We start from the raw sequence: 23,106 nt of genomic DNA, 5'->3' as shown, positions 1-23,106 counted from the left end.
ACTGTTTGTTCCCAATTGTAAAGGGCTACAGAATCTGGTGGCGCTATATAAATGTTGATGATGATGATGATGGTTCTCATAGTACAAATCAGAGTACAGGCCTACTCTACGGTTAGGGCAACTAGGTTTGCAGGAGTAGGAAAAATCGATGTGAATTGAGCAAAAGTGTAACCTTCATATAAACACCAGAAACCTTGTATCACCCCTTTCACTTAATTAAACTTTCTTTCTTTACAAAAACTGCTTGGTTTAGCCTCACTTATCATAAGAGTTGCAGGAACACTGGGACTGTCGTTATTATGTATTGCAGTTTTGTGTGTTTGAACCTTCATTATAGATGTGTGTCTAGAATTGTGCAGTGTGGAAATGGCAATGTGTCCCTTCACCCAGGGTCTGGAACTGGGACCTTGAGGTTTAGAGGAATGGAAGCCTCATGGCTACAGCCCCATAACCCCTCTCCCCCCAGAAGTGACATATATAAATAAAATAAAAAGTGCAGTCTGGATGCTGCCAGGCAATTAGGCAGTTATAAAAATTCTTTCCCCCCAGAAGGCCAGGGAAAAGGTTACTGCAAAAAAAAAAAAAAAAAGTAACCTACATTATTCACTGATACTCCTGGGTTGCCACTCCAGGGAAACATTTTCCTCAGCTTTCTCCCCTGACTTCAGCTTCTTGGCCAGAGAACCAAAGTAGCTCTGCCACAACTACAGTCATGGCCAAAAGTTTTGAGAATGACACAAATATTTTTTACAAAGTCTGCTGCCTCAGTTTTTATGATGGCAATTTGCATTTACTCCAGAATGCCATGAAGATTGATCAGATGAATTGCAATTCATTTCAAAGTCCCTCTTTGCCATGACAATGAACTTTATCCCAAAAACGACATTTCCACTGCATTTTAGCCCTGTCAGAAAAGGACCAGCTGACATCATGTCAGTGATTCTCTCGTTAACACAGGTAAGAGTGCTGAGAAGGACATGACTGGAGATCACTCTGCTATGCTGATTGAGTTAGAAGCGTTAAAAGAAGGGTTTGTGCATGAAATCATTGTTCTTTCTCGTTAACCATGGTTATCTGCAAGGAAACATGTGCAGTCATCATTGCTTTGTACAAAAAGGGCTTCACAGGCAAGGATATTGCAGCTAGTAAGATTGCACCTAAATCAACCATTTATCGGATCATCAAGAACTTCAAGGAGAGAGGTTTAATAGTTGTGAAGAAGGCTTCAAGGCACCCAAGAACGTTGAGAAAGTGCCAGGACCGAGTCCTAAAGTTGATTCAGGAACGAGAGCAAGCAGGTGTGAGTGCATCTGCATCCACAGAAAGGCGAAGACTTTTGGAGGATGCAGGATGGCCTGGTGTCAAGAAGACCAGCAAAGAAGCCACCTCTCTCTAGGAAAACCATCAGGGACAGACTGATATTCTGTGAAAGGTACAGGGATTGACCTGGTGATGACTGGGGTAAAGTCATTTTCTCTGATGAATCCCCTTTCAGATTGTTTGAGGCATCTGGAAAAATGCTTGTCCAGAGAAGGAAAGGTGAGCGCTACCATCAGTACTAAGTCATGCCAACAGTAAAGCATCCTGAGACCATTCATGTGTGGGGTTGCTTCTCAGTCAAGAGAGAGGACTCACTCACAATTTTGCCTAAGAACACAGCCATGAATAAAGAATGGTACCAAAACATCCTCCTAGAGCAACTTCTCCCAACCATTCAAGAACAGTTTGTGGACGAACAATGCCTTTTCCAGCATGATGGAGCACCTTGCCATAAGGCAAAAGTGATAACTAAGTGGCTCGGGGATCAAAACATAAAAATTTTGGGTCCATGGTCAGGAAACTCCCCAGACCTTAATCCCATTGAGAACAAAACAAAAACCCACAAATTCTGACAAGCTCCAAGCATTGATTAGGCAAGAATGGGCAGCCATCAATCAGTATGTAGCCCAGAAGTTGATTAACAGCATGCCAGGGCGAATTGCAGAGGTCTTCAAAAAGAAGGGTCAACACTGCAAATATTGACTCTTTGCATAAACTTAATGCAATTGTCAATAAAAGCCTTTGACACTTACGAAATGCTTGTAATTTTACTTCAGTATACCATAGCAACATCTGACAAAAAGGTCTAAAAACACTGATGCAGCAAACTCTGCGAAAACCAATACTTGTGTCATTTTTAAAACTTTTGGCCATGACTGTATGCTTGATCTTAGCTAAAAGGTCAAGAAGCGCTACACTCAATTAATTGCTTTACATGGAGTGAATTTTTTTATAAATTAATCAATGAGTTTTTTCTGCTTTCTTTTAATTCTGTGGTGTAGACACCAGTTAGGTTTGATGATTAGCACAACATGTTGGGAATATGCAGTATATTACATAACATGTCTAAGTTGGTTTTATGTTGTTGTCCTGTTTGTCCTAATTGATAAACAAGATTTGTCAGGTAGCCATTGGAAATATTCATGAGCTTCAACTCTACATAATCTATATTCTTATATTGTTGTGAAGTACAATGTATACACAATAGACCTGATTCATTAAGGAAAAAAAAATGAGTAAGTTTTCTCCTGGACAAAAAAAACATGTTACAATGCAAGGGGTGCAAATGAGTTTATTATTTTGCACATAAGATAAAAACTGGCTGTTTTTTCATGTGAACACAAATACTTGATAGCTTCATTTGTACATTGAAATGTAAAGTTGATCTAGGGCATGCCCTACCCAAACTATAAATCTGTCATCACAATTTAAATTTGCACCTCCCCCCCCTCTCCCTCTCCAATGCAACATGATTTTGCCAAGGTGCAAAGTTACTTGTTTCTTTGCTTTACTTTCCTTGATGAATCAGGCCCATTCTGTTTTATTGGGACATAGAGACAGTGTCATTTTTACCCTCCTACTCTACATTCCTATATGTGACTGATTGGGCTCTAGGAGGATGGCTGCACAAGTAAGAGTTGATTTAACATACCCTTTGTAGCATGTCTAAGGTCTCCATGTTATTTGAAGTTTACAGGAGTCTATGAAAGATGAGCACTTCTTTCTTTTTGATATCCTAATGCAGTAAATAGGGTATTTCCATTAATTCTGATGGCATAGTTTTATCAAGACTCAGAATTCTAAAATAAAAAAGCATTCAAAAGTAACTATTCTCATGGCACAAAGCAGGGACTATACTGGGAAATTTGATTGCTTGTATTTTATGAGAGATGTAAGTGTATGACTCACTGTAGTCTCCGGGTGATGCAGGACAACTTATTCATGTTTCAATGCCCAATAGCAGATTCTGGAAGGGTAAATCTGTGTTAATCTGGGTTTAGACACAAATGCACTGACTTTACAAGTAAATGCAAATACCTTTCTTTGTTAATGCATTGCCTGCCACTTAAGACATTTAACAGTTGAACCACATTCTTCCTTCGTCAAGTCTGTAGTCCCGGGGACATCTCTCACATGCCCCTCCTTTTCTTTTTCTGTGTCACCCCTAGGGCATGGCAACATTTCCAAACCCTTAATTATGATTGTTGCCATGATGGTAAGATTCCTGACCCTTTCTCACAATATTAGTAAGCAATGGTCATGAATTGCCTATTCTATTTCCTATCGTGACCTCCCCATTAGGTTATATTTATTGCAGTGTTCTGCCATCAGTCTGTTGTGAAACTAACATTCTTATAATATATTCAAGCAGTAAAATAAGTCAGAAAATATTTTATTTATTTTGCATTGTGTTGAAAACTCCTGCGTGATCACGAACAGGAATCAATGAATCCTATTATGAGCGTACACATGGTTCATAAAGAGCATAGGAAGGAATATTGGCATCTCCAAATACTACACTAATTTGCTTTTTCGTGAATTGATATGTATTATTATTATTATAATACACAATGTCAATGTATAATCCCCTGCAAATAATATCTGCATAAACAAGGTGTTCTGATGCATTAAACTTGTATATTATGGAGGAGTAATGCACTTCCTTCTGTAAATTATTAGATATTAGAAGTTTAATTCAAGATTTGTCTTATATAAAAGCAGTCGACCTGTAGCCTTGAGCATTTATAGTGTCATTTGTATAATTTATTTAATATTACTGTTATATTTCTTTATTCTTTTTGTCAATTTTGATTAATTAAGGAGAACAGCGCATTTTGTGTTTTAAATAGTGTATCTTTGAAACATATGCACTGCTTTTGGGCAGCAGCTACTTATCTGCTGATTGACATTTGACCTTTATAATGCCAAAGTAATTCGTGTTTTTCTTCTTCTGCTTTAAGTATGCTTGACACCCCTCACACTCTTATTTCCATTTTTATCCACAACCTGTAAGAGTTGATGGAATACATATACAAAACGTAGGTTAGATTACTGATTTTTTGCAGGTGTGCCATTGGATGTGGCCTGTATGTATCAGTATACATAGACTTATTACATATACTGAGCTGTTCATTCATTGAGCACGTTTCGTATTATTTCTGGCAGTTGTGCACCTAGCTGCATCCTGCATAACTTTCCTACATATATGCGCTGATTGTATACAATGAGCTCAGGATATTTATATATCTGCTGATATTTAGATGCATTTGCATACATGGTCTGATTGTGCATACAGAAATCATTTCACACAAAGCACACGCAAATGTTGCTGTGCTTATGCCTGCAGTCAGTATTCCTAAGATAGATACACAATATAAGATTGCTTGTCATTAACATATTGCAGATTACACAGGTGAAGCACATTTTGGTGTTTGGATAGTTGTATCCTAGTTGATTGCACGCAGGTTCTGATTACAGCGGGTAAGTTGTCTAACGATAAAGGTCAGGGACCTTAATTTCCAACTAATATACAAAAATGGAGAGGATATTAGGTTAGGGAAAGCATACAATGAAATATAGAGATGAAATGTATGCATTGTCTAGAGTGGGTAGTGGTAAATAGTCATGGCCAAACATATTGGCACCCTTGCAGTTTTTTAGAATAATACACGATTTCTCCCAGAAAACTGTTGAAATTAACACACGTTTTGGTATCCACATAAGTATTTGTTTAGTTTGCAGTTGAATAAAACACAAAAAGCAGAAACATTTAACACAGAAATGCTTAAATAAATCCACTGTACATAATGTTATTAGGAAGCTAAAGGTTCATGGCACCATATGCCAACCTTCCAGGAAAGAGAACATGTGATCATAGATTGCAGGGCAGGTATGTATGAGTGGTGGAGAATGCACCTTGATCAACTGCCAAACAGATTCAAGCTGACCAAATACACAAAAAAAAATACCCAGGAATGGTTTAAGTCAAGGCACTGGAATGAAGTGGACAGCAATGAGTCCAGGGGGTAAATGTATCATACTGCGCTTTTTACAAGTCGCCGGAAATCGGCGAGATGACAGCTTAAATTTCCCTTTACAAGGCAGCGCCGCTTTAAATTTAAGCTGTCATCTTGCCGATTTCCGGCGACTTGTAAAAAGCGCAGTATGATACATTTACCCCCAGATTTATAAATCCCACTCTTGTAACTGATAGAACTGGAGGAGTTTGCACAAGAAGAGTGGACCAAACTTCCAGTAGAGAAGATCAGTATGCTCAGCTATGGCTATTGGAAGTCTCTCTTTCTCTCTCTCCTAGTCATTACTACCTCGGTCCCTGCCTGATGTTCCTAAACACACCCAAAAGCTTATTAGACATATACTCAGTGCGGTAAAATGCCAGCTTGCTCTATTATAGAAAAATCCTGAACCTCCCCCCCCTCCCATCTATCATTAACCGTATCTAGCCGGTATACCATATGGAACACCTCACGGGCATACTACGGCATAACCCTGTCCCTTTACTCGGGTCTGGACTCCTTGAACCGCACAAATTACGGTTATCCCCCACTTTTGGCGTTCTGATATCTTGCCCCCTCTACACACCTGGTACACGACATGTAACACTTGCTTCTGCGGACACATTCAACAGTGACTTCCCTTCTCTATCCTTTCCTTTTTACTCTTTATCACCCATCCTACTTAAGATATTGACTAAGCACATACATGGAAACTTTCAGAACTTCTCCCCCGTTGGATCCCGGGGGAGAAGTCATGTGACGGGGGGTAAGGAGTGGGCGTAGAGACGTCATTTCGTCACCATAGCCCCGCCCCATAGCAGGGGTGGGGCTTAATGCCAAGATTAAGCCCACCCCTGCCATTCAATGCCGTGAATTTCAGCGAAGCAGGGAGGTTTGCTTACTCTTCCGGGAGGACTCCCCGAAATTCGTGAGCCTCCTGGGAATTCCGGGAGAGTAGGCAAGTATGATTAAGCATAACTCCTTTTGTACCTTCTGAAGCCCAACGTGTATGTGCAACCATCATCTCATGATTTCTTCAGTAGAACGACATGGTTGTTGGGCTCAATTACATCACTGTCAGTGACATTACTATTCAGTTAAGCGGTTATCAGTTTTGTAAAATTCAATAAAACGTTTATTCAGAAAAAAATATATATGCATAATCATGTTAAATGAGGATGTTCACAGAAGCAAATATATGGTACGTATAGCAAGGGTCATTCAGTAGTGTGTGGAAGTTTCAGAGGGTTGCTTCTGGTATATTTATGATGTAGTGATTTCCAGTGTGTGAAAGAAGACGCTTATTATGCATTGTGTAAGGTGCAAGTGGATTTAAAGGAAATCTGTTCAACACACTATATATTGCATATGTTTGGAGTTAAGCATAGTAATTTTAATTGATGACCAAATTACTAAAGCAAAACTTATGTTTGTTTTAGGTCATGGAATGAACCTTTTGAGTAAATAAAGGTGTGGATAACTTTGGGATCTGGCCAGATCCCAAAATTATTTATTATTTTTTTTCATGGCACAGTGCGCTGCTGTATATCATTGCAAGTGTACTGATTTTTGTATTGGAAAATGTAATGATTTCTGAGACAGTATGCTATGTTGGAGGAAATTTGTTTTTCTAACTTTTCTAAAAGAAGTCCCATACTAAGTAGACTAACACATCTTTTCGGCTTGATTGCACAGGAGGGGTTCATTAGCCTTTCATCCTGTGTCAGAGATAGAAAACCTAACAGCAAGTAATTTAAGAAATCACAGATTGAAGTAAATTTTATTAAGTTTAAATTGCCTTTACATGCAAGAGAACATATTACATCCTGATGCTAATCATTGAATATAATATCTCAGACTTTGTGGTGCTAGGTAAGAAAGGGGGCTGGTTTACCCCCTGAAACATGTGTGTCAAAAACATTATATAAAGAGCTCTTTATTTCTGGATGATCACTAGTACCTCAAACAAGTGTATAATGGTCCTTGTAAGGACCCCTTGAGCAAATAAACATCACTGCTTGACCATTCTGCCTGGTGCCTTTTGCCTGCTGTATCCCATCACCAGCAGAACTTGCACTCTAATCCGTTCCCCTGCTGTCCTGTGTTGAACCCAGCATCTGTGTCAACGCTCTGCCCGCTAATCAGCAGTCCTGATCCACAGTTACCGGTCAGGAGGTACCAGCCAATCCACAACAAAGAAGCGTTGTAGCAGATATACCAGCTACCCAAAAGTAAGCGGTTCTAGGTGCCGTGAAAAAGCCTAGTGGTGGCAGCGAGATTCTCCTACAACTATTGCGCAGTTGGAATTTGCAGTCGGCAAGTGTCTGGTGGCAAGGTGACACCAGCAGTAGTGGTCAGTAAGTCTTTTACTGACTGTGAGAAAGAAACCCAGATAAACCGTGTAAGAAAAACATTCCTTCACCTTCTCCCCCCCCAGAGACCAGGTGGCTAAGTAAACCCATCTGGTCACAATAGACTAAATCTTGCTAATCTTATTCTGAAATAAGCAACTAACTAATCTAATACCCATTGAAGAAAACAGAGCTAGCTAGGGGCTTAACTAGGACAGGTGCATCTTGGCTTTTTCAAGGCAGGTTCTGGCTCCATGCTGCAGGACTCAATGATTCAGGTGGCAAGTGTTTGTAATGGCATCCAGCTCCTGCTTCCTATGCATGCGTTGATCCGGAAATTGCAGCAGCCATTCAAGTCACGCTACCAGCTGCCGCCGTACAGTTTTAAATGTGGTAAAGAATAGCCCAGGTAGCCACATGTCCCAGTGGGCATCCCTAAAGGAACAACGTGACCCATCCTTATTTACACTGGGCAACTAGTTATACTCCTATTGGATAGAAATAAAATTGCTCCCTACACTACCCACTGCCTTACTAAGCTTGAGGGGACATGAAAGGAGACAACAAAGAAATCAGGAGTCAAGGTATATACCCCTTTCAGCTAAGTCCTAACAAAAGCGGGAGAGCTGCCACGGAGTCTAAAGAGAAAAACTGTAATCTATACTGGCTTCTGTTATATCAGATTTATATCAAACTGAGATAGATATCTAATACCTATAATGTATAATATGAAAATACAGGGTAATACAAGCTTTTTTTCAGCGTTTATGGTCCCGAGTACTGGTTTGACCCTGAACATTATTGTCCTGGCTAAATTTAGTTTGTCTATGGTTAAAAAAAAGGATAATATAAGCACACACACACACACACACTTGATATAGTACCACACAGAAAATGACTTGTAGCATTTATTGCAGTTCACTACATTTTCAACCATCTACAGTATAATTGTGTACACTAGATCGCCTTCTTCTCAGAGCAGAAAATGAGCACTATCGTTGCAAAATTTTAGCCCTTCACAACGCATGTGACACACAATTATAACAGACTAAATTCACCAATGTACTCAAGCTCTTATAAGGTAGGCATATTTCTATACATAATGGTATTTATTAGCAATGTATTTATTTATTAAGTTATTTATATAACATATACATATTTAATCATTTCACATCTGTCCCTGACCTAGCTTACAATCTATATTTCCTACCACACAGAAATACAAAAAGTTTATTTTTGTCAGAAGCTAATTAACCTACCAATATGTATTTTTGGGTCTGGGAGAAATGTAGAGCACCCGAAGGAAGCCCACACTAGAAAGTTTCCCAAACCACTCATATGTGCTCCATTAGCATCTCTATAGTAGAGACACAATACAAAATCTTAACTTGTTGGTACAGACATCCGAGTTTACTTCAGGAGATGTACCCAAATTGCTCAGATGTCTGTTGACAATGCTCTAATGCTGTAGAAATTCATTTACACATCTGGTGGGATTGTCCCAATATTCAGAAATTTGGGGTATATGTTGCATCACTAAAGTCATTCTAAATTATGAAGCCTCTCTATACCCTCCCTTCTGATTCATTAATTTATTTAAAATTCCTATAAGCAAATTTAAGAATTCACTGCTAAGACATCTAAACAACGCAGCTAAGGCGGTGATACATGTCCTTTGGAAATATTTCAATTCTCCAACACTCAAAAAGACTGGTATTCGAGAATAGACTACTATATGTTAATGGATGATTTACTTTCCTACGCTGACAAAACTTCAGAATTTCATGTCACCTGGCTCTCCTGACTGGAGTTCAAGACAACTGACTGATATAAAGACTATGGGGTATATTTACTAAACTGAAAGTGGTAATTGTTGTCTATAGCAACCAATCTGATTCTAGCTTTTATTTATTTAGTACATTCTACAAAATGACAGCTAGAATCGGATTGGTTGCTATAGGCAACATCTCCACTTTTTCCAACCTGCAGTTTAGTAAATATACCCCTATATATTTGTGGCAAACAAAGATCATTAAATGTATATTATCACATGTACACATCTTACCTTGCTCATTAAAATACTTTAGTAGAACATACAAACCCATAAGGCCATTAGGCCTCTATTAACTGTGAATAGGTCTTCCCTTCTCCCCTCATTCCCATTTTTTCTTCCGATAATTCTTCTACTTTTCCTTTCTATTCCTTTATTTTTAACTATGAAAATGGAAAGCTTTGAAATATATCTTTATGTCAACGTTGATTTTATTTTGCTATGAGCCTTCAAAAAAAACAGTTTAAACAAAAACAAAACAAAAAACTCTACACAGGTAAGGCCCTGGTTGTAATCGAACCCACAACCCCAGTTGCAAGGCAATAATGCAAACCACTATGCCACCATATTACACAATCCATTCCTTTGTCACTCATTAATTTTCCATTGGTTTGCTTACCACAGGGTCAATCTGAAATATTGGCAATCACTGGAAATATAATTAAACGCTGATACTGCGTTTTATTTACAATCATCTGACATGATCCCAAATGGCGCTATGACTGCACTTAAACATATGCCAAACAGGAATTAAAAAATGTATTCTGATACTTGCACATATTTTTTTTTTTTAAATGTGTACATGCATATATGTAAATTAAAGTTAAAAAATATTTATGTTTTATTTCTCCAAATGATTTCCTTTAAATCAGTGAAGTACTTTGTTTGAGGAAATCATGACTGCGCAGATGTTTCACCACCTGCTGTGGACATGTATGCGACTATAAGCATTTGCGTGCCTATACACACAGTGTAATTTTACCAACTCATCTGTAAGATGGATGTATTACACAGCAAGTCCATATGGGACCTTGCTGCACATCAGCAAACTCTCTATTTGCCTTTCTTTGTTTTTGCCGTTCTCTCTTTTCTTTTTTTCACATGTTTTGGAATCTTGTTCTTCCTCTTCTCCCTTTGTGCTTCTTTGATAATTTTTTTCCTTTCCTATTGAAAAAAAAAACAAACCAAAAAAACATTTATAAAAAAAAAAGGTGAAAAGCATGAATTTAAGAGCTAGCTGTAAAACATATAAACCTACCGGAAGCCCTGCTGAATTTCACACAAGCAAGGCCAAAGAAAAGAATGACTTGGCAGTGCTTCATAAAATAATATTAACATGATCAAAGTAGACAGCAAACAGCAGGAAAAAAAATAATCTGAAATAGTTCTCACACACACACACACATATTAAATATATATCTCTATCTCTATATATTATGTAACCAGAAGTATAAATGCTATATATGTGAAATTCCTGGATAGAAGAAAACTAGAAGCAAGTAGAGAAACTTCATTTCTCCTGCTGGTTATATGCCACAAAGGTTCATATTGCTTCTGTATTCCTGCCCAGGGCCAAATGTCAGGAGGGCCTGTTGCAATTACCTGTAATTTTTTGGGGTCTGGAAAAATTCAAATACGTTGACAACATTCAATCACGCTGCCCATGAACGCTGAAGCCCCATGTGTCACAACCTCGTTGACATGATGCCCTTCATGCAGTTTGGCTACCTACATGCCGTGTAGCATTGTCATTTCTCAAGGAAGAAGCTCACTGCACCACTCCACCTCAAACAGTTTTTTACAGTACAGTAAGAGTTACAGTACCATCTATAGGCTACAGCTGATCTTCTGACTTCCAGTAACTGGGAATACCCAGATCAACTTACCACCCACCTGATAGAATACCACCACATTAATACATGTGTAATGGTTTACTAAAAAAAAGTTCTCTCTCTGCCGGAATAATTTAAGTGAATGGGAGGAAAAAATGCAGATACGCACATTTCATCTATAATCAGAGTCTGGTGGACAGAGCCAAGGGAATGCCGATTGTTTGGTATTAACCACCACAAACCTACATGCAGTTGATACCAATAAACCTACGCTGTAAGTTTTGGAGGCAACCCCCATTGTCCCATAGATTGTAAGCTTGCGAGCAGGGTTCTCTTACCTGATGATGATGATGATAGAGGTGTCTGTATGTATTACCCAGTATTGTTTTCTTAATGTTTCATCATCATCATTTATTTATATAGCGCCAACATATTCCGTAGCACTTAATGTTTGTTCCCAATTGTAAAGCGCTACGGAATTTGCTGGCGCTACATAAATAAATGTTGATGATGATGATGATGATGATGGAGAGGTGGGCCCAGGATCAAAATATGTCAGGAGGCCAATAATTGTTATGGGAGGCCCTGGCCCTGCCCACCAATTGACTTAGAAGTCACTGACAGATTATAAAGGAGGAACAACAGTTCAGTAGTACAGGAAAGACAGAGTGCAAATTACAGAAGTATCACTCCATAGAAAAAATTTTATTGGTCCTTTAAAGTGGAGTAGTCATTTTTCAATTTTAGTATCTTTAAAACATGAAATCAATACCTGTCAAGCAGGTTTAAACACCGTAAAAAATGTTCATTGATGGGGTCAAACACATCAGTAATGTGTGGCTATGGAAAATATATCTATTGATCTATTGTACAACATACTATGATAGCAGATCATATGGCCAGCATATACATACCATCTATCGATACAGCTCTATAATATTTATATATCTATCTATCTATCTTTCTTACACACACACCATATCATACACCAGCCTCCACAGCAGAAGTGTAGATACAGGAAACTAGTACCTGGCACCTCTCACATGCACAATCAGTGCTATTACTGCTGCAAGAGCACCTATCATACACAGAATCCTACTTATGTCACCAGGGTTTCCATGAGTTTCAAATTGTTTTTCTCGGTGCAGAAGAAGCACAGTGTTCTAGAATGCAGTGATTGGGAACCAGTTATAACATTTTTTGGCCAAGAGAGGAGAGCAGGCTGCTATCCACTGGTTTCTCACAGAGAAGGTGTTTCATTTCTGAAACACATGGCTAATCATCTTTACCTTTCTTTTCATGTCATTGTATATTAATTTTCATCATGAACCCCTCAATATACAGCACTATGTAATATGTTGGTGCTTTATAAATAGATGTTAATAACAAAGGAAAATAAAAAAAAAGTGCAAACTTGAACCAAGGGAAGGAGTGGAGCCCAGACCTTGTGTCCCACAGAAGCTGTAGCAATGGTAACAAGGAATAGAAGGCAATGAGATGTTGCTGGTGGTGCCCAGAGGAATTAAAGCACCTGAGAACCCTTAGCGTCTACAGTCAAAGGTGTGGACAAAAGAGAGAGCGAAGATGTGCAACCTGATTGGATCCTGAAGGTCAGGTGACAATAGGAAAGAGAAAGTAGAGCCCATGCCCCATGAATCGCCATGTTATCTCTGCTCCATTCCACAACCATTGTGCCGAATAAAATACCTCATAGCATGGGTTGTGCTTCTGACTCTTCTAATGTATGGGAAGCATAAACAGTTATCTAGTGACACCTGGAAATTTGTAAGGACAGATCAGACATCTGCTCCTTTTCCTCTGGAGGCAGGGTATGTACAATTAAAAAAAAAGGGTTCCTTAGGTGCCAGTAAAACTAAATAAAACAATAGAAAAAATAGGTATGGCCTATGTCTGCCACTCCTGTGACCCCAAATGAAACACAAGAGAAAAATAGTTTAATATTAAACTAAAAAGTTGGCAAGAAAAACGTGGATCTTTTTGTGCCTCCAGTCATGTTCATAGAAATCCACTATACAGAATGCAAAGCAGAAACCCACTAGTAGTTATATAGCAAAAAATATGCTAGGAAAACATCAGTACCACCCAACTGTTTACATAGTTTATGCAGGTAGCGGACCAAAAAAGCCGGGGATACCTAGCACATTGAAAGCATGAACTTCCACAGAGATACGACTTTTGCGTTACTTAAGCAAAACAAACATGGTCAGGGTCACGTCTGTAATTATGTCTAGGTTTTTGGGACACATTTAGCAGGCGCTACCATGAGCAACTGTGTTCAACCATAAAGTTTATATCCACACTGGAAAGTGGATTTTGCTCCATATAACAAAGATCAATTTTTTTTTATAAATATTTATTGTCGTTTGAAATCATATTCCTGATCATTTGGGTGTTCTAGAGGGGGCGCTCACCTTACATTAGCTCAGGCCTAATTTTAAACTAAACGATTAGAATGTGTCATCTTGAGGCAATCCAATCCACAAGAAATTAACTTTTAGCATACCAAACTTTATTTGTCAATCTTAAAAGACAAAACAAAAGTAATAGATCAGCCCCCCTCCTTCGTTCGTTTTATTATCACACTAGTGCAACAAAATATTTTAAAAAATAAAAAGATTGTGAACAAAGGAAGAGTTGTAAGAATAAATTAAAAAAAGTAATTGCAGAGCCGCCAGACAAGCTGGGAAGTTCTTATTATGCCTCATTAGATTTCATGCATGAGTCAAATGACGTTATTATTTTAATGTGATTTAAACTGAACAATTTCCTTCATTGGAGATAACTCAAGATATTTTAATGCATATCAAGTTGAAGATTTAAACTTCATTGTGCCTTATTATGTTATCACTTTATGCACTAGATGATTATTTGCAAACCACATTATACTGCACACGATTTTAAATTCATTCTATAACTGGATATTTTGTTTGTGGTCCAGCTTTTTTAGACCACTCAGCTTGCTATTGTCCCAGAAGCAGACGTGTCTAAGGTGATATCCACATAGAACACAAGAGGGAAGTACATCAGCTGCAAAGGGCAACAGTGAGCAGAATTGCACTCTCCAGGATTATGAAATCTGTATCTTCATTTGAAGTGCAAGGCAAAACAGGTGATCAATTTCAGACCAACAGACTGTAAAATTCAACCTGTGGCATGGGCAGCCAGTTTCGCCAAAAACAGTCTGACGAGAACTCCACATAGCATGATAGTTTAGTTGCAGTACATAAACCGCCCATCACATCTGGCAATGCATGTTTGTGAGTTCAGAAGTGCAAAGAGCACGACCATTGGACTACTGACCAGTAGAGGAAAGTGGTATGATCAAATGAATCATCCTTCACCATGTTCTTGATAAACAGAGCAATGCACACGTGCCGTCAACCTGAGTGTCTGTTAGAAGACTAGATCAATGCTAATTGCCACTTAATGGTCCCAAGTGGTTATTTTCACTCTATGCTGCAGTATTTCATTTATGACAGGAGTGGTGTCTTCCAGGATGATTACCACAGTGCACATATGGCCACCAAATGGTTTGACAAGCGTAACACTGATGTAATACACATGTCAAGGCTCTCTCAGTCACCAGATCTGAACCCAATCAAGCATTCATGGGATATTCTGGAACGACGCCCAAGACCAGCATCAACCAGGCATCAGTTAAGTGACAAACTCCCTATTAAATTACTTTATATTGGGGTTTAAATTTGTTTCTTTTAACCTGTAGTTCAGCTTCTAAAAGAGGCTGCATGTGTGAAGACGATTGTTCATGGCCCTTAAGGAGCATACACTATTTTGTGCCATCATGGGCTTATTTTTATGCAAATGCTCCCATTTTTATGAAAAGTCCATGAACCTGCACATTAAATATAAGGTGTCTGGGGGGCATGGCTTAGCAGCCATTACAAAATGCCACATCCAGCCCGTGCTCTGTTCCCTGTCTGCCATAATCAGCCTTCATCTGGGAGCAGCACCATCATGAGTGGCTGTTCTTACAGCCATAGGCCCTCTCCAGACCCTGGTCCCCATCGTGAGGGGGTCCTCAACTGCCGAGGGTGCTCAGCACTAATGCCACCTCCCCACCCACCATCTTACAGTGAACCTGGCGGCTCCCCTTCCTGGTATATTCCCAGTGGTTACTACTGCCGATTGGACCCCAGTGGACTGCTGTGGTGTAGGTGCCAGCAGCTGGACTCCCCACTGCCGACAGTAGAACACCCATCCTGGGGATTGAAACATTCACGCTGCACTCCACATGTTTTACCACTGCTGCCTCATTGCAAAGGGAGACTGTAACTGTGCTCATCTGCAGTGCTGACCTGGTCAAGTCACCACTATCCGTTCCAGTATCTCTAGAGCAGGGATTCTACACTACTACATTTCTCTGGACTGGATCTCCTCCCTCAGGCTTCTCCCCTTGCCTGCTGCATGTACTGTTCTCCCAGGGAGACATCTCTTCAGCCACTCAAGAGAGTAAGTCTTTCTTCCTGTTACCCCCCCCCAGCCACCCACTTTCCTCTCTCCACTACTATAAATAAGCCTGGCCAGAGTGGCTTTACTGCTGCTATTAGGTGCCTTCTCTCAGACCTGTGGTTTGTCCTACTGCCTTGCACTAGTGATCGCTTCTCCTACTACCACACAGCCCTGCATGTTTTAACCAACCACAAGATTTTGTCAGTGGGAGGGGAATGAACTGAACCACTGTGCTGAATAAGCCTCATGTGATATCTCCCTTACAAGTGGGCATACTTTCTGCAATCTACTCATCCACCCAGTACAGGTCTACTATACTTACCCTTCCGCATACCTCTAGGCAAAGCGTCTTTTCTGCAATCACCATGCCTAAAGGTAATAAAAAATCCCATACCAAAGGCCTTCCCCTCAGTACTTTTCCAAGCAGACAACTCCTGCTCCCAGGTCGGACAGGGTAGTTTCTCACAAACCTCCACTGAATCTGACTTGGAGGATGATGATACTGCTCCCATCACCAGACAGAACTTTGAGTCTCATAAAGGAAATGAATGAACTCAAGTCTTTGATCCATGCTGATGTCCAAACTGCTCTTCATTCCCTGCACCCTGAGGTTACCTCTATTTACCGTACCGACCAAGAAGAGAAGTGACTGGAAGCCATTGTGACCTCCCAGAATGGAATGGAGGAGGATATTCTACATATCAAAAGTCGAACTGGTCTCTATACAAGACCACCAAGAAGATATGGATAATCGGCCCCTGAAGCCCAGACCAGCGGACCAAAATCAGTCTAGAGACATCATTCTATGAAATCACTTTTACACAGATAAGCAATTGATCGTCTGTGGGGCTAGGAAACTGCAGTCTCTGACGTATGAGGGTCACCATTTACAGATATTTCAGGATCTATCTTCAGTCATCCTTGCCAGACGCAGAGAACTTGCACCTGTGACCAGATACCCCGGAATAATAATATTCGCTACCGCTGGGGCTTTCCCTCCCACCTCTTCTTACGGCACCAAAACCACCAACTCTCTGCACGGAATCTTTCCGAAGCTGAACTCTGGAAATAGGCACGAGAGGGAATAGGAGGGGGTCCTTAGCCCACCACCGGAGGACTACTGGGAGGCCATCAGATTGAGTGTGGCCTCTAGTTCGATTTCTACCATCATCAAAGAAAATGCTTCCAAAGTTTATTTCAGATGGTATCTAACTCCCAATAAACTCTCTAAAACATATCAGACTACCTCCCGTGATTGCAGGCGAGACTGTGGAAAAAGGGGAACACACCTGGTGGGTTTGGCCGAAAATGTCCTTCTCAGATAAAGTCATTAACCTTCTGTCCTCCCTCCTCCAGTGTCCTATTAGAAAGACACTCACTCTGCAAAACTGGCCTCTCATGCCATGGTGCGCTGTCTGATTGCCAAATTGTGGAAATGTGATAAATCTCCCCACGTCCCTTCACTGTAATCTTACAACTGATTTATTGCTAGCATGGAAAGAAAAGAAAAAAAAAAAAAAAAGAGGATTTATGTACTTACGTTAAATCCGTTTCTCTGATTCCGTCTGGGGGACACTGCTTACCATGGGGACGCTCTAAAGCAGCCCCCTAAGGGTGGGACTACTCTGAAAATCCCGCTCGTAAACCATTACGAGCGAAATTTGCATCCGCAAATGCAAATACATTAAACTGGTAAAATTTTGTAAAGGTGTGGACAGAGGACCAGGTGGCTGCCTTGCACAGCTGGTCTGCAGAAGCCCCATTTCTCGCTGCCCACGACGCCCCTACCGATCTGGTGGAATGGGCCGTAAGTCTCTCCGGCACAGGACGGTTAGCCTTTATGTAAGCTTGCTTAATGGTTTCCGTAATCCATCTTGCAATGGACTGTCTTGAGACTAGCATCATAAAGAACAAACAGAGAATCAGTACGTCTAATCTGAGAAGTTCTCTTGACATAAATGCGGAGAGCCCTAACCACATCTAACTTTTCCATAGACTGTTGATCCGAATGGGAAGTAGATGAGAAGACCGAAACTACAATTTCCTGGTTCAGATGGAAAGCCGAAACTACTTTTGGAACGAAGGAAGGGAGGGTTCTTAACACCGCTCTGTCCTCGTGGAAAACCAGATATGGTTCCCGACAAGACAGAGCTCCTAATTCCGAAACCCTACGTGCAGATGCGATAGCCAAAAGGAAGAGAACCTTCCAGGTCAACCACTTCAAATCTGCCACAAGTAATGGCTCAAAAGGAGGCCCCTTAAGCATATCCAGTACCAGGTTGAGATCCCATGGTGCTGTGGGCGGAACATAGGGAGGCTGAATATGCAAGACTCCCTGGAGGAAAGTCCTAATATCTGGTAAATCCGCTAATTTCAGGTGAAAAAATACTGACAGAGCCGAAACCTGAACTTTTAAAGAACCTAACCGAAGCCCTGCTTCCAGGCCATCCTGAAGGAAAGCCAACAAGCGAGGGAGGTGAAAAGAGGACGAGTGACATGTCTTATTTTCGCACCATCTGATGTAGGCTCTCCAAATCCGGTGATAGATGCGAGCTGAAACTGGCTTTCTGGCTCGCATCATAGTATTCACTACGCTGGAGGAAAAACCTCTAGCCCTCCAGAGGCTGGCTTCACACAGCCATGCCGTTAAACTGAGCCGAGGTAAATTCTGGTGACGGAAGAGAACTTGCAGATAAAGGTCGTCTCGAGACGGAAGACGAAAACCTTGTCCTTCCGCCATAGAGATTATGTCCGCGTACCAGATTCGGCACAGCCATGAGGGAGCTATTAGAATTACTGGCAGACCGCCTTGCCTTACTCGTCTGAGTACGTGAGGAAGCATGGAAATCGGAGGAAACAGGGATCCCAACCTGAACACCCATGACATTGTCATAACGTCCACTGACACCGCTAAGGGGTCTCTTGTCCTTGCGCAAAACCTGTGAACCTTTCTGTTGTGTCTGGAGGCCATGAGATCTATGTCCGGAAGACCCCACCTCTGAACCAGAGACTGGAAAACTTCCGGATAGAGTGACCACTCCCCCGGCATCATCTGGTTCTTTATTCCTGGAATGAAAACTGCCGATATTGCTGTAACAAATTGTTCTGCCCAAACCAAAATTTGAGCTGCAATATTCATTGCCGTTGCACTCCTGGTTCCTCCTTGCCTGTTGATATATGCCACGGCCGTGGCATTGTTGGACTGAACTCTGACAGGGTGGCCCTGAAAGAGGGACTGGGCCCCCCGGAGGGCCAAAAGAATAGCCTTCAACTCCAGCACGTTTATAGATAGGGCTGATTCCTGAACCGACCAAAGTTCCTGGAGCCAGAGGTGCAGAATTACCGCCCCCCAACCTTTCAGGCTGGCGTTCGTCGTGGCTATGTTCCATGGCCATGGAGCAAAGGACCTGCCCACTGTCATGTGATCCTGAATCAGCCACCACTGAAGCGATTCTCTCGCCCTTGGAGATAGAGAGATCCTCTGGAGATCCAAACGTAGGTGGGATCCTGACCATTTCGTCAATAGATCCCACTGAAAACAACGAGAATGGGCTCGACCGAAGGGGGTGGTCTCGAAGGAGGCCACCATCTTTCCCAGCAGCCGCATGCACAAGTGCATTGAGGGGTTGGGAGAAGACAAGACCTGAGTTATACTCTGAATTGAACTGATCTTCTCGATAGGTAGGAACACACTTTGCTGGCTGGTGTCCATAATAAGCCCTAGGAAAACCATGCATTGACATGGAACCATCTGGGATTTCTTTAAATTTATTAGCCACTCATGGCCCTCGAGAACCGCCAAGGTGAGGGATAAGTGATGATGTAAGCAATTCTCTGTGGAGGATTTGATGAGCAGGTCGTCCAAATAAGGCACGACCTGAACTCCCTGAAGGTGAAGACATGATGCCATAACTGACATGATCTTTGTGAAAACCCTCGGTGCTGTTGAGAGGCCGAAGGGGAGAGCCCGAACTGATAGTGGAAGGATCCCACCGAGAATCTTAGGAGAGACTGATGGTGGATCCAAATGGGAATTTGGAGGTATGCGTCTTTTATGTCTATAGACGCCATAAACTGATCCTTCTCTAAGCCGTTTATCACCGACCTTAGGGATTCCATCCGAAATTCGTCCACCCTTAAGTGCACATTGAGACCCTTTAAGTTTAGGATGGGACGAAAGGAGCCGTCCGGCTTCTTGACCAGAAACAGGTTTGAATAAAACCGCTGTCCTTTTTGGTAATCTGGGACCCTGCAGATAACTCTTTGAGAAAGAAGAGAGGCGACACAATCCTGTAATGCCTGCCTTCTTGATGGATCTCGTGGTAGCGGAGTTAGGAAGAAACGACGTGGGACCGGGCCCAGCAGGTCTATCCTGTACCCCTCTGATATAATACCCCGAATCCAAGGATCTTGGGAGGACGCTGCCCACTGTTCCTGAAACAAAGACAGACGTCCCCCCTCCGGGACAGAGTGGTCGTCAGGACGCAGGCTTCTCCTGAGTCTTGGAGGCCTGGCGCCTAGCTGCAAACGAGGATCTCCCCCTGGCAGAGGAGCCTCGAGAATTTGGCTGTCTGCCTCTAAAGGACTGTCCTCTAGGTAAGGAGGTCCCCCGAAAGGGCTGACGAAAGGAGCTGACCCGAGGGTTTCGGCTCCTGCTAGGAAATACCGACAAGGAAGTGCTTTTGCCCCCCGTTGCGTGTGAGATCAGGGTATCCAATTCCGGGCCGAACAAACCTGCTGCTGAAAAAGGAATGGTTTCCACGGACTTCTTTGATTCCGCATCTCCTTCCCAGTATTTCAGCCATAACGTTCTTCTTGCTGAAATAGATGCAGCCTGAATAGAAGAGGATACAGCCGCTGAGCTCTGGGCCGCCTCATAAAGGTACCCCGATACCTCCTTCAAATGCAAAGCCAGGGGAAGTAAATCAGAGTCCTGCAAGGCCTCTGCCAGCTGGTCTGCTCATGCTTCCATGGCTCTAGCCACCCAAGCTGAAGCAAATGTGGGCCTAAAGGCAGAACCCGCAGCCGCAAATATAGATTTTAGCTGGGATTCCACTCTGCGGTCATTGACATCCTGCAGAGATGCAGAACCTGAAGCTGGAAGTAAAGTGTGCTTGGCCAATCGGGCTATTGGAATATACACTTTTGGAATACTCTCCCAGCGAACCACATCTTCCTCCTGCAATGGATACAGGGAAGAGAACCTTTTGGGAACAGAAAACCTCTTATCAGGCTGTTTCCAGGCTCCTTCTGCAATATCCCTAAGCTCTTCAGAAGGGGGAAAACGGATAGTCTTTCTTTTGGCCTTCTTAAATAGACTTCTGTCTCTAGGAGTAGTATCCTCCGGTTCTGGGAGGTCCAACGCTTGTCTCACTGCTAAAACCAAATCATTAATAAATTGGCTTTTAGAGCTTTCTTCCTGTTCCAAAGGTTGAACCTTGTCAGGATCAGAATTAATTTCCCCCTCTTCCTCTGAAAACTCCTTAGAGTCTGAAAGGACCATAAGGGTATTATCAGATCTAGGCCTCCTTCTTTTAGCAGGTGGAATGTTTGGGGATTCAAGTAACTGGTTTAGTTTATCCAAACCCTTTATAAATGCTGCAGACCATGCCGGTTCTGTGGGAACAGGGGCTTGGTCTGTATGAGCAGAGGAAGGTCCTGGTATAGACGTTCCAATAGAACCTGTGGTAACAGGGAGGCCCAACTTAGTACTAGTATTATTAGCCACCGAAGTAGCCACAGTAGATAGCAATTGATTAGATTGAAAAACCATCTGTGCTTAAGAGGAAACCGACTGTGACAGGGAGGTCATCCAGGCCGGTTCCTCCGTCAGTGGGGCTGAAATATGCTGGGTTTGCGCAGGGGGGACCCCTGCCTCGCAGACAGAGCGCCAACGGGTCCTCCTGCCCACAGGGTAATTTTACATTACATTTAGAACATGTAAAATATTTTGCAATAGGGCCCTTTCCCTTTTCTGACATTTCTTAATAAAGAAAGGCACACCAAACACACAGACTTAAATTGTTAAATTTAGCTGAGTAGAGAGAGATATAAATGTGTGGAGAGAAAAGTGTAAACTACAAGTAATCAACTAATCTAGATATAAAAGTTGTACTTGTAAAATTTTAAACACAAAATAATACTTAAGCAAGTAGGAGAACTATAATATAACTCCTACTAGCCCACTTGTACACAGCAATACAGAATATGTGTTTAAATAAATCAGATACTTAGCCCATAGGCCAAACAGGGGAGAAGTCCAACAGCAGTTCCTGGTGCCTGCTCCCTCAGATCTGTTCTCTCTTCCCGGGCTTCTCCTTGGCGCCAGAAGACTGGAATAAACCATCTCTCTCTCTAGAAGGAGGGGGAGCTCTATGTGTTAGCTCCCCCCCTTCAGTAATGCTGCCTCTGCAGCGATTCTGTGTCTGAATAAAAAATTAAAAGTATTATGTGGCAGAGTAGTGGAGACCTCCAGGGGAGGTCTCCGCAGCAGATAATACCAGATGCCCCCTCCTATGTATGAGGGGGGATCCTGGTATAGCCCCCTTCTCCTCTCCTCCAAATCCAAGATGGCCGCCGTCAATGCATTATCCGATAACCGGCGCTGTATGCCTGCAGTGGCAGCGCCGGTTATCGGGGAGGCTCCAGGAGTGACAGTGGTCCGTGAGACCGCTTGTCACTCCTAATTCAGGCACCAATTTCTTCAATCTCCTCCTGTCCCTGTCAGTGAGAGCCGCTGGCTCTCATCTGACAGGGTAGTGCCTGCGCTGCTCTGCTGTGAGTGTGTTCTCTAGATTAGAACACACTCCAGCTCTGCCACCTGTAAAAAAAAGTTAAAAGAATAAAATAAAAGTTAAAAATTACCTACAGTACTAAAACACTGCCCAACTCCATGGGCACCTAAAAAAAACTGACAGGAAGAGGAAGAGGCAGGGGGATTGTAGAGGGGAGGGGTCTGTCGGCAGTACTAAAAGTTAACTAGTTAGGTGCCAACTCCCCAAGCTCCCTCCACAACCCCATGGTAAGCAGTGTCCCCCAGACTGGATGAAAGAGAAAGTTACTTACCACCTGCATGATAGGGAAGATTAATTCCATCAGATCTGGGCCCACTGGTTACACATGTACCCTTCTTCACTTCATCTCCTGAACTAACTCCTGAATATCCTGACCACCTGCTTCACTGTTAACCCATACACTCCTATCGCACTTACAATGCCCACTACTCCCTACATGTGACGACATCAACAACCCTCCACCTCACCCAT

General features: G+C 42.0%; 1 protein-coding gene across 1 annotated transcript in view; it reads right to left on the bottom strand.

The window, feature by feature from the left end:
* Nucleotides 1–8,586: 8,586 nt before the first annotated feature.
* RIOK1 (RIO kinase 1) overlaps nucleotides 8,587–23,106 on the bottom strand; it is a 59,103-nt gene continuing 44,583 nt past the window's right edge. The window contains exon 17 of the mRNA XM_075213031.1: nucleotides 8,587–10,682. Coding sequence (XP_075069132.1) covers nucleotides 10,572–10,682 — 111 coding nt within the window. The 3' untranslated portion in view covers nucleotides 8,587–10,571. The remainder of the gene's footprint in view (nucleotides 10,683–23,106) is intronic.

Source organism: Mixophyes fleayi, chromosome 5, assembly GCF_038048845.1.
Source record: "Mixophyes fleayi isolate aMixFle1 chromosome 5, aMixFle1.hap1, whole genome shotgun sequence".
Classification (NCBI taxonomy): Eukaryota; Metazoa; Chordata; class Amphibia; order Anura; family Limnodynastidae; genus Mixophyes; species Mixophyes fleayi.
This window is presented reverse-complemented; position numbering and strand designations above follow the sequence as displayed.